At 39.8% G+C, this 18,981-nt stretch overlaps 1 protein-coding gene across 5 annotated transcripts in view; it reads left to right on the top strand.

Annotated features, from left to right (window-relative positions):
* The first annotated feature begins 1,084 nt into the window (after positions 1-1,084).
* The window catches only part of LOC116696810 (ecto-NOX disulfide-thiol exchanger 2), a 164,469-nt gene continuing 146,572 nt past the window's right edge, over positions 1,085-18,981 (top strand). For 3 of the 5 annotated variants that reach the window (XM_032527992.1, XM_032527989.1, XM_032527988.1), the window contains exons 1-2: positions 1,165-1,312; positions 3,556-3,618. In XM_032527992.1, the coding sequence (XP_032383883.1) occupies positions 1,291-1,312; positions 3,556-3,618 (85 nt within the window). In that variant the 5' untranslated portion in view covers positions 1,165-1,290. Of the gene's footprint in view, positions 1,313-3,555; positions 3,619-18,981 lie in introns of all 5 variants that reach the window. The other 2 variants (XM_032527993.1, XM_032527990.1) reach the window with 1 other exon arrangement.

The following is an 18,981-nucleotide window of genomic DNA, read 5'->3' as shown; positions in this document are numbered from 1 at the left end:
GACAGAGTTACAACCCGCAGGGAGATGAGAAGGGTGTGAATGGACTTGTCTAACTCTGGTGGATACAGTGAACAAGCTAAAGTCCCAATAAGTTGCCGTGTTCCTTTAAGTATGGTCTCTTCATAAGTAGTAGTTAGAGTAAAATTCTTAACTCGAGGTCCACTTACTCGCTTTTTCAGCAGATTTCTACCACATGACAACTGGGTATAGGCCTTCATCCACTGAGGAATACTGTGCGGTGTGTCTGTAAGCTCCGCCTTGTGAGTAGACCTTGAGTTGATACTTAGAGTCAAACTGCTTTTACCCATTTCTTGAGGAACATTTCAAATTTCTAATTATTTGTTTGTTTATTAGGGGTTAAAAGGCGTTTTCCGGTGTTTATTCAGTCTCTCTTTCTCTCTCTCTCTCTCTCTCTCTCTCTCTCTCTCTCACAACCAACACACCACACACACACACACACACACACACACACACACACACACACACACGCACACACACATGACCAAGTGTGGACTTCTATTTCTGGTCATTTAAAAAACACAAAAATAGAAAAAAAATGTACTTTTTTCACATCTTTTTTTAAATAACAATAGGCTACAGAAAGATTTTTTATGTTTTTTAAAGAAATTGCCAAGAGGGGACTTGCATCCCTAAGCGACGTGTGCATATTAAAGAAAGGGACTTCCACACTGAAGTGAAACACACACAATTTTAGTCATTGTATTCATTAAAACCTATCAAGTGTGAAGAACTGCACTCTGCAATTCACTTCACTCCATGGTACATTGCACCCATGGGAATATTTACACCCACTACAATCTGCAACACAGGAAATTATGTGCACCTGCCTTCAAACTAAAAGTACAGTCTCTTTAAAGATGAAGTAAGAGAAGTAAGTAAGCATACAGGTCAGGTGAATATAGCGGAACTCCCTGAAGAAACAATGCTAGTTAGTGTTATTAACAAACCCCTAATGTCCTTTGACGCTTAATAATCAGATTACGTGTGTTGCAATCCGAAGAAAACGCAGTAGGATTTGTTTTGAAAGTCCCGACCGGAAATTGTTTAATTGCATACCGTTGGCCAACTTGACAGTAGAACGAGCGTGCTGTGACTGCTGGGGCAGGTGGTAACCACTCACCGTTGGCAGGCAGACATACCGTTTAGTTCTACCGCAGCGCAGCCTAACAGCCAAGAAAAGTCCCCGACTTCAAGGATTTATTTCAGACTGAGAGACTTTATCTTCGGTGGGACTGTTTAATCTTTAAAAAAAATCCACGACAGAGGACAATGTTTCTCCTGCAGTACACCGGTAGGCTGGTCTAACTAACCTCACAGCATCACACGTTAACGTTACCCAGAAAGATACATTGGTATTTTTAAAAGTGTCGATATCAGGTAAATACTGACTATATAGAGACTTAGTCGCTTTTATGGCATGTGTCCGCTGAACCCAACAGTTTATGTTGTTATATATAACGGGACGGTTGTATTTTGGCTAGCATTGTAAATACATTTCTGTTTCATCAATCATGTATTGTTGTAAAGTTGGACAGTATCCGTTGTTGCTTTGTTGTTGTCAATAATCTCTTAATTCAGCGCAATTTAAATCATCCCTATTGACTAATATTAGCCTACTATACTGGCATTTCTACAATAATTTACCATGTGTGTTAATACATCTTGAGAAGCCTAAATACGACCTTACCCCTCATTATATGATTTTCTCTGATAAAGGCTATGAAACTTACTCGATGAAATGTAAAAGTTTCCACCCCTCTAAAACTTTATGACAGGATTAGTTTACTAATGAAATCCATCCTGCTCATTGACTTAATATACTTCCCTTATCCCTTTTCACATCCTGTGAGGGACCGGGGATGGGGAACATGGGAAAGTGTGAACTGTTGACAAACCATTTGATTTGGCTTGGATATGGATAAAGAAGTTAACTTTATCAGACTTTCCAGCCACAAATCAGATAGGCGTGCATGGCTGAGTGATCCCAAGCTTTCCATTTTTTTGGGACACTCCAATTTCTAAAAAACAAGTATCCTACAAGATTATGCTTTCACTATAGGCTATTAAAGGGCACAGTTATTTCTGGGGAGGAACACTTGGGCTCCAGAGCCCACTTTGGTAACTACTGAGCTCAGCATGTATATGCCTGCTGGATTAAAGTCATATAGGGTTTAAGTGGAGTGCCACTGACTTTGTATTTTCCCTGCATTTATTTTCTGATTTCTTTGTAATCCTTTAACTGTAGTCAAATTAAAGAGTCACTGAGCAATTGGAGAATCATACAATCCAAAAACCTCCCACAAACAGGCTTACAGTACTCTGCTTTAGTCAAACATAAACCTCCAGTTTATGTAGCTATGATTCATTAAGAACTTATTCTGTGTCTCTAACAGACAGTCAAATGATGGGTAAGTGCTCATCATTTTGAGATTATTTCCCCAGTAACTAGCCAGCATAGTGTTGAGAATAGTATGCAAACAATTTTTTTGAGGGAAAGCTCTGTACACACAGCTGTGCAGTTAAGTCAGTCACACTGCTGACCTGTTATGTGCTATGCTGTATTTTTACAAGATTATATATGTTTAGGGCTTTCATTGCCTTTTTATTAGAGCAGCTGAAGAATGACAGGACAGAGGGGACAGAGAGGGGATTAAGGAATTGGAGTCGATCCCAGGCCACTGCCAAGGACTGAGCCTACATGGGGCTCTACCAGGTGTGCTAGAGGCCGCCCCCTTGATACTGTATTTAGCAGATAAATGTTTCATTATGATTAGGATGATTAGTTCTGCTCAGCCTTGGGAAATAATAATATAGTGTCTTCTGTGGCTCTGGGGCTGCTTTGCCAAATCAGGGATAGCTCACCTTTGGCTTGGACTGGAGACAACATGTTTTATCAGACTGCCTGTGTTACACACTGGGGGGTGTGGAGTATGAAAGACATTGTCCTTTACCAGGCAGATAACGTGTTATGAAAATATGCTATCAGTTGCATTATGGGAAATTTATAATCCGGTATTGGTACTAACGACTAAAAGTCGGCATATATCGGCTTCTGCTGCTTTGCTTTTGATCTTTTTTTTTTAACGTGTCTGTTGCAAGTCATCCAACTTTGGAGGTGCGCTACTACATTGGTGGAGTAGCTGTTTAATTGTTTAGTTTGTAAAGTGTCCGAAAATGGTGGACAAGGCCCAGCGCAAGTTCCAAGAGCCCATGGGGACATCCTGTGTTGTCTAACAAACTGTCCAGAACCCAAAGATTTTAACTATAATATCAAACAAAGAAAACAAGGAAGTGTTCAAGCATGGAACAAAGTCATTGATTTGGGGATGTATTTATTCAATTGTTGGCTATAGATTGACTACAAGATTAATTGACTAGTCATTTTAGCTCCATTCAACTTTGAAAATAAAAGCTGAATACATCAAAGCAAAGTTGTGTTAAACTTCAACCCTGTCATCAATTCACATCGGAGAAAAGCAGTTCAAGCATTTTCTCAAACCGTTGTCTTATGTTAATGTTGCCTGACTCCTCTAGTGATGGAACAAAGTCTTCCCCACTCTCCAGAATGTGATGGCCGACATCCTTACATCCATCACTGTAAGTGGAGGCTGAGTGGCCTCAGGAGCGGCCATGGTTGAGTTAAGGTCTATCATTTCCTGTGACAGCCATTTACCTCCACCCTGCACCGATCCTCTCTCTGATCAATGAGCAGGACATTGTTGATTTGCCTTTAGAAGGGAGGGGTTTACAGAAATACAGAGAGAGAGAAAGAGAGAGAGAGAGAGAGAGAGATTGAGAAAGAGAGAGACAAACTAGTGGCCCCAGCATAATGGTGCTAGTATAGCTAAATTTAAGTACAACTGAACCAGAATGAGATATTGTAGTGTGGAGAGATTTGTCAGCTTTAAGTAAATCTCCCTTTTTAAATGAATAAAATGTAAGCTCAGTTTTGCTAACAATTCAGCAGTAAGTGTGCGTCTAGTAAAAAATGGCTACGGGGAAAAGAGTCAGCGTAATGAAATGTGAAAATATGAGTCAGAGATAAAGGAAGCGCCCCTTCTGTGAGTACCGCTGGCAATATCACTGTTTGAGAATGAGAATTCAGAACCCTACGCTGCTGAAAGGCAGAGATGCTCAGCTCGGGTAAACTGGTTATGGATCGTTCAGCAGCACCTTAAAGGCCCAGGAAGACAATGAGTGTCCTAGCTGTTTAACTCCTCAGCTTGGTTCCCTTAGCTTCAGGTTGCTCTTTGTCTTTCTGTGGGCCAGTCTATGAGGAGTTTTGCCAGTGCTGTTATTAAGAGCCAAAGGGTGAAGCTAAATAAATGATGCTTTCAAATGGTGTGCTTTAGACCATATTACTTTTTCTTATTGTCTCCAATGAGTTTCTTAAAGACACAGACGGGCCACGTCTTGTCACTGTGTATGACTATTGTGGCAAAACTGTGCTTTGAGACATTTGTTTTTAACTTTAACAAAGTAGAGCTGGTATAAAGATGTGTTCAAGATTGCTGTCATGGCTTTCTGTGTAATCACACTAAAACACTATTTGCATGGGATTGGTATCATCTGGAGACCTTGTGTGATTTAGAAATTACAGCCTTGCCCAATTTGCATGCGATTAAGATCACAGACAACCTCCGTAATTATTATAAATGACTAGAGGTCACCAAGTAATACTAATCCCATGGGAATAGGGCTTTGGTCAACCTGAAATGTTGACTGGTGTATGGTCACCATTAGGTTATTGCTTTCCTCTTACTTTCTATTACTTTAAGTGCTCCCTCAATGGGAGGGTAATTATTTAAAGCAGTATCTGAGGAGTACTTCATTCGTATTTCAGAACTAAAAAGACTTCTGAAGAAAGCAAGGCCTTCATCAAATTTGCTTCTTGAGGATACATTTTCATAATGCATTGCATTTTATACAGCCAGCATTGATACATGCAGTTTGAACCTCTTTTGCATCTAAAGACAGACTTGTCTTTTGAGCAGGCCACCTGACAAAGAGTTTATGAGAATCACTGAACAGCTTCTTATCCACGTCTTATTTCAAGAAAAACATGATAGAAACCTTATTCCTGTGACATTAAACTCATTCAAATGTGCCTTCTTACAAAAACAGGTGAAAGAAAACATGTTTATTTTGGTTGAGGCAGTAATGCATGTTCATGGCTTGTTTGGCACTAAATGAGTTTTTAATTTTCACTCTGCCCTACTTGTATTTGAGCATCTCATGCATGTCTGATGTACTGTTGTTAAACCCACAAAAGCAATTGTTTGGAAAATTGTGGGTTTTTTTTTTTCAACTTGTTGGGTGGTGTAATGTCCTTGTTACAGTGAGAGAGACACTTTTACATCAGAATTTGGTGCATAATGTTGCTTTTCCACAATTACTACCACTGCAGTGGACAGCTGTGCTATTGAGCGCTGTCATTGTGCATTCACACTGCTGGCAACATTGTTGACGGGTTGCTCTTTCCTGGCTGTCTGTGGGCGGTGTGAGAGGCTTTGATTGCATCTATGTTGTGGTCTCATGTAGCTTCAAAGTTTTCAAAAAGTACTGCAAATCATGTGGTTGTCCCCGTTTTTTCTTTACCCTGCATGGCACATTGTGGTAAGGTGCCATAGATAATTGTGCAAATTAGTTTGGAAATTAACTGAACTGCTCAATTATTAACGAAGGCAAGTTGGCAACCATTCTCTAGTCATTGTATTGTAGTCATTGCCACCTGTATTTTTGCAGTCTAGAAATAACAAGCTAGCAGAAAGCTTTGAAGGGCTGTAATCAACTTTATAAAAAACATTACACCAGAAGGAAGCACAGACATCTCTTCTGATTGCAGATACATGGTTGAAAGGTAGCTGTGGACAAGACTTCTGTGCTAACACGCTGATTTTGGCCAGGTTTCTGAGCTCTGCCTAATCATGTGAAGGCAATGTAACTGCCACCATCACAAAAGTCTCAAAGTTATAATGAGTGAATGGAGCTTTTGTATTCTGTACTAGTTGAGCATGTGGAAGCTTTTTTTTTTAGCCTGTCTGAAGCATTTTTAAGGATGCTATAAAAAACAATAATGCCTATATTTCACCAATTGTCCATTTGAAATTAGATGCAAATATGGAGACACTTAAGTAAATAGAGGTAATATATTATGCTGCAGAAATTGCTATTGTGAAGTGTGATTCGACAGTCCTCTGGAGCATCAATAAATGGGAGAATAGTTTTTATTTGGACAAACTGGGAATTCTACCACTCTCCAGAATTTTAAAACATTGTCTTTTATTGACTGGCAAGTTATTTATCAAACAACTGAATAAGTAAGAGTAAATAATGAAAGCAATCATGAAAAATTAACTATTCAGATTAATAGCTCTGAGGGTCTGTACATTGCAACAGCAGTTGTTGTTATCCCAGTGTATTATAATTAGAGAAGTTGCTACATGGGTAGAATTTTAAATGTTCAAATTTGTTCCCAATGAGGATCTTAATGCTGTTTTAATACTTCTCTGTGCTTCCAAATTACATTCAGCAGTCCTAATAAATGCTACCCTTTGTAAAACATGTTCATTTTGAATTGTTGCTGTACCGGACTGCATCATATTAAAAGGTGTATGCAGTATTTTGTCAACATTGTTTACATACTGTATACAGCAGAGCAAAGATATTTTATGGGGTGGCAGTAGCTCAGTCAGTAGGGATTTGGGCTGGTAGGAGGGTCGGTGGTTCAAGACCCCGTACGGACCAAAGTATGGTGGTGGACTGGTAGCTGAACAGGTGCCACTTCACCTCCTGGGCACCGCCAAGGTGCCCCTCACTCTGACATCTCTCCGTTAGTGCATGTATAGGTACTGAGCGTGTGTGTAATCCAGGCCTGTGTGTAGTATGTATAATAATAACAGAGTGAAAACATTATAATTAATAAATTATTAAAGCACCCATATTATGCTCGTTTTCAGGTTCATAATTGTATTTTGAGGTTGTACGAGAATAGGTTTACACGGTTTCATTTTCAAAAAACACAATATTTTGGTTGTACCGCACATTTCTGCTGTTGCTCTTTTGACCCTGTGTGTTTAGGTCTCTGTGTTAGCTCCAGAGTAGGCCTGCACGCTTCGGGGAAAAATACCAATCACGGTTTTGCTTAGAATTGATATCACGATTCTCTGCTACGATTTTTATTTTTTTTATTATTTTTTTTGACTATGACAAAACAAAAGAAATTGGCAGTACCAAACCAAAGTTATTATATTTTGCATTTTTCATTAGTTTTTATTTTTAATTCTTATTGACTTTTTGTTTTCAACTTCACCTTAGTTTTAATTAGTTTTTAAAGCAGATTCGCTAGTTTATTTTTTTTAAATGCTTAGTTTTAGTTTAGTTTTAATTAGTTTTAGTCAAATCCCAGAATACATAATATGGGCACTTTAATAAAGTATAAATTATTATTATTATTATTATTATTATTATTATTATTATTATTATTATTATTATAATGAAGTCCTGCAGTTCATTATAGCAAAACTATAAAAATACCTTAAATAAATCAGCAGCTTTTGTGACACTGTCAAAAACATTTAGCTCAGTGTATTTTCTCAGTTTTCAGCTCCTCGCAATCTATAATCAAAACGCCAGTATATAAAACCTGACGTGATTACAAAACTTGAAAGAGAATTTCTTCATCTGTTTGCTTGATTTTTATGACAGTTTGGGTATGTAAGATTTCCTTGCAGCTTTACCACTGTTTTAGCCTAGTTTTATACCTCTAAATCACTGCCCACCTCTTTCCTCAAAATTAATTAAAGTGTGGATTTCATCTTACTATAAAAAAATAGCTATATCTGTGAAAAATGGTACCAGAAATGTTGGCTACTAATATGGCAACATGGTTGGATTAGATTGAGCTAGCTGTACAGGTTGTAACGTCAATATAGAAAAAGAACTCCTACATTTCGTCAGTGGACATGACAAATGTTCCTAAAAACCACCATTGCAGCTTCTGTTTTAACTCAAAATGACGTTGGTGGGAATTTGCTCACTACTGATTAGTTAAGGCAAATAAAACAGCATCCGCTTCCTAGACAGAAATTACCTAAAATTAACATTAGTCTGAATGATGAAGTCACACAAAACGTCAATTCTGTCTGGTGCCCCTTTTTCACCAAATTTACAACATGTGAGCTGTGATTTGCAACATGAGAACATGCTTCTCTCTCATCAAAACAAACGGCATACTTGCAACACAGTCATTAGCATGTGAGAGCCTTGAGAGTGTGAGATTGATTGAAATGTATCTGCAACTCGCTATCTGAATGCATGCAGTCCTCTCAAATTGGTTTTGTGAAACCCTGAAAAAAGTCTTGCTTAATTTGTCAGTGAATTAATGTTTTGGTGGCTTTATTTTCCTCTGATGTTTGAATATCCTATTGTGTCTGTCTTGTTGGCTGGCCTTTTCTTCCAGTTGAGACATTCAACACAGGTGGGATTTTTTTAACAGTATCAGAATCAGTTCATTTGAAGAGCAGTGTGAAGGACTATGGGGTTGAACATTGTGAGTGTCAGCAGAATCAGCACAAACTTGGCAGCCTCGGGATGTTTTTGGATCAGCTCTGGGGTTGCACCACCTGATTGATGGAGCTGTTTGTTCCTAATCACTTCAGAGATAAAGTACCATGCAAGGAACGTAGAAATTGGAACTAAGGACACTGCAGCAGCAGGTGCAGGAGCTACACCAGAGCCTGGGCAATAACTTCCCATTGTCTCATTGCTTCACCACTCATGCTGTTTTCTCCCTGTGGCTTGCTGTTTATCAGGTAATGACTGTTGTTTTAGCCTGCCACTAATGTTCCGATGTCTGTGTTTGCCTGAAACTGCATTTGGGATGGTCTGATTGTTCAGCTTTGGGATCTGGTCTGATTGTTCAGCTTTGTGATCTTTTAGAGTTTCCCAAAGCTGAACAATCAGTAATATATAACATTTTAGTGAAACTGGTATCAGTTCAGTTGCAGAGTTTATGTGTTAAATCAATATGTGGAAGCAAAACTGATCTAAACGAGATTTCAATTTCAACTATCTACAGTATATCAGATACAGGATCGGCGATTCCCCCAGTATTTTTTTCTCTCTCCATCCCCGTCTACTTGCGCACGCTTTGAAGAAAAACACGACAACAGACAAAGCGTTGCTTAGCGGCTGGTACCATGCAGCTAAAGAACAGGGTAACGCTAGTTTACCGGAAGCCGCAAGCTGAACCTTTCCAGACATCACGCCCACTGCTGGAGTCAGAGATGACGGAGAAATTATAGCAAATCCTCCAGTTACCCTGAAGTCATCACAGTGGCAACATTTTGCCTTCCCTGTGAGTGAGTTTTGTAAACAAACAACGGAGGTAAAGCATGTGGGCTGGGACTCCATGGTGCCTTTGGGTACAAGTCATTAAACTAATGGTGCATTCAGTTACTTCACTAAAAGAAACTGAGAAATTTAAACTGTTGTTGCAAAGTACCCTTGTGCTATCTAGTGGCTCCCTCTGCATTGCAATCCTTGTTGAAACATCGAAAATGTAATCAAATTGTGACCTTAAAATTGAGAGTCAAATTGAATCTTTGATTTGGAGAATCGTGACACCCTTATTATGCAAACAATCCCCTTTGAGTTTGAAGTGCTCTGATTCAAAATTGTGAGAGAAGACAGAATATAAAAGGCAAATTTACGACAAGAACACATTGAAGTTTGGTTATAAAAAGGTGGAAATAGAGGAATGAGAAGATGGAGTGTATGGAAGAAGCTGGATGCTGGTTTAGACTGAACAGGGAGCAGCTCTGTGATTACACCTCAGGAGATTTTTCATTTCTGCTCTCACATATCATCTTAAGAAAGAAGCCTGCTACATCAATATCAGGATTCACCTCAGCCTGTCAGTATAGGCCTCTGTATGGCTGTTGAGAAAAATGTGTCGCCCCCTTAATATAAAGGAGGTGCGGGTAAAACTGTTGTGGTCAGTGGAGCAGCAAGACTGCAAAAAATATTGCCGTGACTATCGCCATCGCCGCACAGTGGCCTCTTTCAAGGCACAAAGTGATGCTGAGAATTTGCTGTGATTCTGGCATTTTTCTCTTTTGGCCAATGCCAGGATAAACAATTGGAAATAACACAGCACAGGCTATGATGGATTACTTTAAGGATGAAGCACACAATGTCAGGTTGTGCCTGTGTCCACTACTGCTTCTGTGCAGTGGGTGGAGACTTCTGTATATGTGGGACCAAATGGGCTGTTTTAAACTGGAAATAAAATAATAGTGAAATTTACTTCACACAATTGTTGAGTAAAGTCTAAAAGATACAGGACCTTTAAGATTGATCCAGCATTGATATTTGAGAGTTTATGAACACTAATAACACTATTTTAGATGATTTTCTTTCTTACATGAGCAAACATAAACATTTTTGACAAGGAACCCTTTCAGTATTTTTTGATGGAGGAACCTTGTAATGACAGCACTATACTGTAAGATACCTCAAACATATATTTTGCATGTTTGTACTGCAATTTTGGCCAATACCAATATATCAGTGTTGAGCTAATATGGAGCTGATTTATTGATCGAGCTCTATTGTTTTATATAATATTGTCATAACTTTTTTAACCCAAAAGGCACTTTAGTGTTTTAAAGACAGTGTGTTGGCTTCCTGTCCTCTCAGCACCTTGGCTGGAACAGAGGTTGGAGTTGGTGTGAATCGACCAGATTGTCATTTACTTGCTGCCAATGTCTCCTGTCTAAAGTGACACATAATACAATCAAAATTCCCCAGTAGCTATATATAATAGTACAGCCAGACAAGTGTCACTGTATTGATTTTCTATTATTAGGTTTTAACAGTGATATTGCCTCAGTGAAGGGCTTGAACAAAAAGTAACACGATATCCTTTACATGTAGTTTTTATACATTCCTGTTAGTGGGCTTAATGTGTGCCAAACACTCTTTGCGACACATCATATCGTGATAATGGCAATATTCCAACTTGTTGATGTAATTTTCATTTTAATTTGGCAAACATTTAGATGTGCACTTTGCACCCTTTTTTTAAATATCATGTACAAAATCGGAATCTCACTTTGAGCTACTGCTCATCGTCATAGTTTTGAATAATAGATGCAAAAAATATAGATTTTTGTATTGTATTACTTGTATATTATCCAGAGCAACAGTTATGTCAAATTAGTGAATATTTCTTGCAGAATGTAATAGTTCCATTTTAGCCAGAATATTTCCAATACCCGTACGTTCTCTGAAAAACACATTATTGGCCAGTAAGGTTACTAGGAATTACTCTACTCCTCTCTCATTCTTTTTAATGCATTTACTTAGCATGCCTTATCCTGAAGAAGATATGTTGAACATTTTCCCTGGAGAGACAATGGTGGAACACGGAGGCTGTGGTTCAATGATCTGGCCCAGGAAAAAACAGCTTCCACTGAGATTGCTTGTCTGAAAAGCAACCATGTCTCCAACATAATAGACATAGGATGCCTCGAGGAGCGGCTTGAGAATGAACAGGGACATGAACACTTGCATGATTCAAAAAAATGCTTGAACATTGAAAAACAAACCATAATGCCAAGAGGATACAGACATCTGATCCAAACATATTATCAATAGTCTGGCTAAAGCCCTTTGGGTGCTAGGATGTTCTTGTCCTTCAGAGCAGTCTGATATTGAGTTGTCTTGCATTTCCAGACAGGCATCTCCACACCACTGTGTTTGTGCTGGAGTAAGGGCTGGCTACACATAGATATTAGAAAACAACTCTAGCTTGTTTGCATTTCTTTAAACCAATCACAATTTTCTTGGGTGGCGCTAAGCTTTGTCCGTAGCGATTGCATCGCTGCAAAATAGTCTCGAGAAGGAACCTGTTTTGGTGGATTGTAGGGAACAAGCTCTGAAATGGCTAATTCCCCGCCAAAGAATAAAACAATACTATAAAGGAAAACCAAAACGTGAGTTATTTAAATAAGCTGGATACATGGTTAAATGTAATTTGCTCTTACTTGTGTTGCGTCGTATGTAACGAATGTTTATGATTGTCTTGCCCTCTGTAAAAAGCTTTATTCATAACTGGTGGGCTAACATACTAGCATGTCCCTGATAGATCTATGCTAGTTACAATCATTCACCAAAAGAACCAAGCAAGCATGCCTTGTTGCATGATCTAAATTTTCCTTTTTAGCATGTAGCTTGGTATCTTGAAGGTTGTTGTTTCCTGTAGTGGAGGGATTTTAAGAGCGGTAACACACAGATAGCAGAATGGAAAGGCAAAGCCTGATGACTCGGGTCAACATGTGCCGGATGTCTGGCTTTATCCTGACACTGTACTTCCATTGCGCTACACTAGATACTGAATTAATAACATCCCTATATGCCTCACTGAATGAGAGTGGATTTTTATTTTCCTCCTTGAAGTCAAATCATAATGGATCGTTTGTGGAATCAGAGCTACTCCAGATTGAATTATTTTAAAATTACTAAACTATGGAGGAAACTCATGGCGGCTTGGTAATTTTCCATTCACCTAAGGAGGCTTTTTGGGGAATGCTGTAAACACTCTCACTCTGACAGACCCCCACTATGCACACTCTTTCATAAACACTGTAAATGTCTATCTCATATATCATACAGAGCGGCGATGAAGGATTCACTGTGTGAACTCAAAAGAAGCCCTGTACCAGAGTGTTTACCACACAGAGCTTGGCCAGAGTCAGACTTCTGCCGTTTTGATAACTTTGTAGATTTTTGTGCATTTCAGCACATCTCACTGACCAAAAGTTGTTCAGTTGCTTTTTTTTAAAGTCTTCTTGGGAAATGGATTGTGGTCAGCATTTACAAGAAAGTGATACATCACTGCTGTAACATTTCAAGAGGAAAGCAAAACAGCTTTCATTTGATTTGTTAATGCATTGCTCTGTCTGTTTCTGACCAGTAAAATGCACCCTAAAGTCAGCAGTATGCCTATATATCAGTCAATCAGGTGTTCTCTTTCAGAACACAGTTTCTCTTGTCCATGTTACTATTTTCGCTTTGTATTATTTCTTACACACTCTAATTTGCTTGCTCTGTTGGTTAATCATCACAAAATGAGGAGTTGTTTTCTCAGTTGTTTGCTTCTGTGGCAGTGCTTATTTGTACTAGTAGTATTTCCTTGGTCCAATATTTCTGTTTTTTACCATTCTTTGTTTTATTGAGGAGATCATATAGTACACATCTATCGATCCATCCATCCATCTTTTTCCGCTTCCAATGTCAGGTCGCGGGGGCAGCAGCTCCAACAGGGAACCCCAAACTTCCCTTTCCCGAGCCACATTAACCAGCTCCGAGTAGAGGGTCCCGAGGCGTTCCCAGGCCAGGTTGGAGATATAATCCCTCCACCTAGTCATGGGTCTTCCCTGAGGCCTCCTCCCAGCTGGATGTGCCTGGAACACCTCCCTAGGGAGGCTACATTTCTTTAGATTTTGTAAAGAACATTTTTAGCTCTAAAAATCATTATTATCATCGAGATTGTTTTGTTGCCCAGCCCCACTTCCCGGTAACTCAAAGTGTTCCACTGTGACACTGTGATTATAAAGATTATAACATTAAGATGACAGCTACAGCAATCCACGGAAAGACATCAGCTCCTATGGTTCCTGTCAGGGCTCATTTATTCACCTCTCACGCCTATGTGAGTCCTTGTAGCCTTCTCGCCATGTGAATCCTCATTTACATTCACATCCCTCCTCTGCATGTGTCTGGGCATCCAAACACCTTCCTGGTGGGGTTTGCTGCTTGCGTTTCCCTGCACCCTTCATTGATTTGGCCTCGTCTGTGAGTTGCGGAGACCTCCACCTGGGTCAGCCCAAACTGAATCCCTCTTTAGGCCGCAGGCTGCAGGTCTCAAACAGTTCAGATGCTCCCTCTGAATATCTTTCTAGCCTGAGGAAATACAAATTGAAATGACTCTCTTACTGTATGTAGAGAATGTGTCAATATCTTCCTTTGTGCACTTGGCCTTTTGGCAAGACCTTCACAAGCTCAGCAGGAAATAAGATGGGGAAAACAACAACATCAAAGTCCTGAAATCATTTGGCACTGTTACAAATAAATCAAACTATGATACATTTGCAGGGCACTGTTTCTTTATTGGACCAGGATTTAATTGGATGAATTATGCCAACCTGAAATAGAGCTAAAAATAATCTATTCAAAGTTATCCAGAGGCAGACGGAAAGCTTATAAACAATGACGCACACACAGTATGACTCTGTCCTTTCCTTCCTTTTGTCCTACACTCAGTTTTTTTCTCATTTTTATTTCACCACATTGATAATTTTACATCAAACTGACCTGACAATGGCCTCCTGCAGGTATCAGATGCCCATGGGATCAGAGTCATCATAGATGTGCTATCCTTAGGTCTTTTAGTGTGACAATGTTAAGTGACTGGAATACTACAATATAGTGTGCTCCTCAATTTTCACTGTATCTTTAAAAGTCTCTCCAAGCAGACCTTGGAGTCCTTGCTCCCTATGGAGCATCACAGCTGCAGTGGACAGCTTCCACTGTGCTGTAGCTCCGGTGGAGATTATTTCACTGTCAGCAGCCTGTCTCTTTCCCACATGTCAACTGATGCCAACTGTTGTGTACCTTCAGTTTGCACTCCCACAGTGCTGTCAGCAAACGCTCATCTCACCATTTTCTTTGCCACTGATTTTAGCATACTATCACATGCCAAACTCCACTGCATATATTTCTGCACCTCAAGGTGTGAATTTGTTTGATGACCTTTTAATGTAAGTCCCATCTGTTGCAATTTAATATGAATAAATTCCATTGTTAATTTAGAAAGAAAAATAGTTAAATAGAACAGTCCATAGGTGAAGATGGGAGCCACCACACTTTCATCAGCCATGCCAGTGGCTCTGTGAGGCTGAACTTAAGCACAGTAGTGCTTCGGGCTAAACGTCGACATTTTAACATACAATGGCATAAGAAGAAAAAGGCAAGATGCTTACCATGGTTAACATCTTAGTTAAGCATGCTAACAATTGGTAGTTAGTACGACACTCCAAGTACAGTGAATATATGGCTGATAGGAATGTTGTCAGTTCTGCAGGTATGTAGTTACAAACCAAAGTATTGACTTTATCATGGTGCTACATGGAAAGTCAGAGGATCTCCAGAGTGATGTGAGTGCGGAAAAGACAGGGGCTCTTCAATGTCAGTAGGCTTCATCCTCTGGGGTCCATGGATGTCTGTACAAATTTGTTGTCAATCCATGCTGTTGAAAAATTTCACAGGAAAACTTTAACCTGCTGGTGGCGCTACAGTAAAAATCAGGATTACCAAAGTCAGCGGGGTTCATCCTCACAGCACATTGAATGTCAAAATGTCATAGCTATACATTTTTTTTTTTTATTATCTGTTTATTGATCCCCAATGGGGAAATTACAACTTACACTCTGTGTCCACACTTTTTGTTAGTTATCACACACAGTCCTAAACTACACACACACGCGCTCAGGATCTGTACATGCACTAATGGAGAGATGTCAGAGTGAGTGCCCTGAGCGGTTGGGGGGGTATGGTGCCTTGCTCAAGAGCACCTGGCAGTGGCCAGGAGGTGAAGTGGCATCTCTCCAGCCACCAATCCACACTCCGTACTTTTTGAACCAGTGACCCTCCGGTTCCCAACCCAACTCCCCACGGACTGAGCTACTGCCACCCCCAAACATAAGATGAGATAAGATAAGCCTTTATTGTCTCCGACAGGAAAAATTTGTCTTGGGCATCCGGTAGTTGCTGAGATCTTTCCGTCCGGACAAAAGTGGACTGACTGACAGACTGGGATTGCTGACCTTTGTCGTACATACAGCTACTAGCATGGCTAGAGCATCTACACAGTTATGTGACATGAGCATGTTGTGTTGTGCTTCTAATGACTTTCTTATAGTGTCCACACAGTAATTTTTGTTTTTCATGTCAGAATGGCACATTTGTCCTCATGATAAATGTATTTGATAATGTGCAATACCTGAAAGGTGATGCTATAAAGTGATTTTAGTTATCCGTCCCGTATGCTGTGAAAGCTGAATCTTTGTTGACAGATGCCAGCAACAGCTGAGTTACATAATGGCACTGAACACACCCATTACAGAGAAGAAGCTAATTGGATTCACAAATCAGCTGACAGCTCCAGGTTTATGGTGGCATTGGGCTTAATGGGTAATAATTCAGGGACTGTTGTTCAGTTTGTTAGAGGTAGTTTGTAGGTAGCAAGGAACTGGTGCAGGAGAGAGCACCAGGGAGGCATCAGCATTCAATTCCTATCTTTTGTGAGCTTTTACTGAGCAAAAACCCCTGTTGAGCAATGAGTCACTGTGATATCACTCAGCCCCAATGAACTAAGCCCTGCATCATTGACTGGAATGATACATGCTTTTGAAGGCAATTAAACCTTTAGCTTATTTTCTGAAATGAAGACCAGGCTAAGTCATTTCTGATGGGGTTTTGCCTAATCCTCTTGAATCAAATTGCATCGTAAACTGCAATAATTGACTCACTTGTTTGGATCAAATAAAAAATATGCCACACTATCTCAAAAGTCATTTGCCACTCTTCTTGTTGTACTGCAACAATAAGTGCTGGCCACTGACAAGGACTAAGATAGGAGAATGAAAGACATTGAGAGGAATGTCATTCACAGAGTTTTTGTACTTCATAAAAGCTGAGGCCATCTGAACTGAATGGAGAGGTCAGAGCACATGGCCGGGCACAGTATGACATGACCCCTTTATCACTCCATCTCTGTCTTGTGCTCTTTATTATGGCAGAGTGAGCAGGATTTTCTTTCTTCAAGAGAAACACTGGTATTGCATATCCTTGTTCACAGGAGAATAGTGATAATGTGACAAGTAGCCAAAGAGTCTAGCTGCATCTTTTCAGATTTCTCCTCTTATCCTTTGTCTCTCTGTGCTGCTGACACTGGTCCAAACAAGAGCGACCAAGGCGGGAAAGAATGAGGATTAATTGTTTTTTGCAGGTACAGAGGGCAATACCAGCGGTCTGCTTTATCGGGCTCCCGTTGAGATTCCATATGCTAGATGAAATCTGTTCCTTTTTCTCCCGACAAGTTGGCTTGAGGCTGTTGGTCTGCACTCTGGACATAAAAAGAGCTCCAGAATCCACCATCCACTTGGCGTAAATGTTGGTGAAGACATCAGCCCTTTGGTGCCTTCGTCTGCCTTGGTTTCAGTCAAACCTTTCCTTCAAGGACTTATTTTCCTATCTTCAGAAACTAGAGGCTAGATTATACAAAAAGGTAGAAAGCAGATTCAGGTCAAGATATCTGAAGGCCGTAAGTGCACTGCTTTGCTTACTTGGTCAACTTTCTTTTGTGTTTTCCTTTTTTTATTATTTCTCCTTGTCCTTGCGGTGAAGATTGGTTTGTGACAGTTTCAAGATAAATGGCTTATGCCCTGTGGAACATATTTTATTTTGCTATGTCCAGTATATCATGCTAATAAATCAACAGTATGTGTGTAACCTCCCTGACGGATGCCAGCACAGCTCAGGGTGTGCCAGATTTGGTCAACAGTTGAATGATAAATTCCCTTTCTGAAGGCCACAGGAATATGCGGGTGTTGCCAGGCTGATTTATTAAAGACTAAACAGATTGTGAGTGGAGGAGTTTTGTTACTGATGGGGCTGAGAACGATATCTGCCGTTCCCGCTGGCAGATATGGAGGGGGTGATGTCACTGTAGGTGTTCACAGGATCATCTGATTGGATGAACTATTGAATGCAATGCAAATACAGCAGGGTACAAACAGCTACCAAATCGCTCCCTCCAGAGGGATTTGTGCTTCAAGCTAAACTCAAACAATCTCCTCATTCATACTAATCTCTGCATACTTATTTCTCTATCAGTTTTATAACAGCATTGAGCGCAGGCTTAAATCCCATTTCCCAGTGATGCCTATTTATGTATCCATGCCAACAGTAATTCAGTTCTTAATGTTAAAATCAGAGCTGAGGATTCATACACTTAATTGGATATAAACTTAATAGATGGTACACACATAATTGGATGATTTGGACGCTCTGCTATGGCCCTGACATATTTTTGCTCAGTCAATAAAATATTTAAAGCTGCAGATTGTTTAATTTCAGCTCGATCATGTAACACTGTCCCTTGCATTCACATCAAATGGCTCATTAGTGAATCTCCACTTCTATCTTTGCACGACATAGGATTATCATATACAAGGTACAGCAAATATATCCATCTTTACCCATAGTTCTGACTACAGATGGTTTTAAAATACATTACCCCCCCACCCCAAAAACCAAAAAGCGTGAATGTGTGTATAGATCTAATCTATGAATGTGAAAAAATGACGTGCAAGCTTTACAAAGCTAGTTCTTTTTCTGAGGCAAATATACCCAAATAAAATTTGTTTTCAAATTTTCACAAAGTGGTGGATGATAATGGGAAAACAAAGAGCCCAGTAGTGTGCACATGCTTGTTTGTGTCTGTGTGTATAAGAGAGCGAAAGAGGGAGAATGTGAACGATCAAGCCTAATTGTTGGTGGGAAAAGGCAGAGCACTGTTAGCCAATTCACACGCATTTTTACTCTCAACCTAATATTAAAGCTTTCGGTTGCTCCCTATGGTACATCAGTAATATACACACAGCTCCTTACATTCACTAAGCTTAGTGTATACACACACACACACACACACACACACACACACACACACACACACACACACACACACTCACACTCAGAGTCCTGAAGATGACGGTCAGCTTGCCATATGCTTGTTTGTATACTGTAATGGCTGTATTGGAAAGCACATGGCTGAGATTGTGACAGCTTCCCATCAATCACCTACAGTAGGAATACATGTTTGTGTCTTCTGTT

This window comes from Etheostoma spectabile, chromosome 10, assembly GCF_008692095.1.
Source record: "Etheostoma spectabile isolate EspeVRDwgs_2016 chromosome 10, UIUC_Espe_1.0, whole genome shotgun sequence".
Lineage (NCBI taxonomy): Eukaryota > Metazoa > Chordata > Actinopteri > Perciformes > Percidae > Etheostoma > Etheostoma spectabile.
This window is presented reverse-complemented; position numbering and strand designations above follow the sequence as displayed.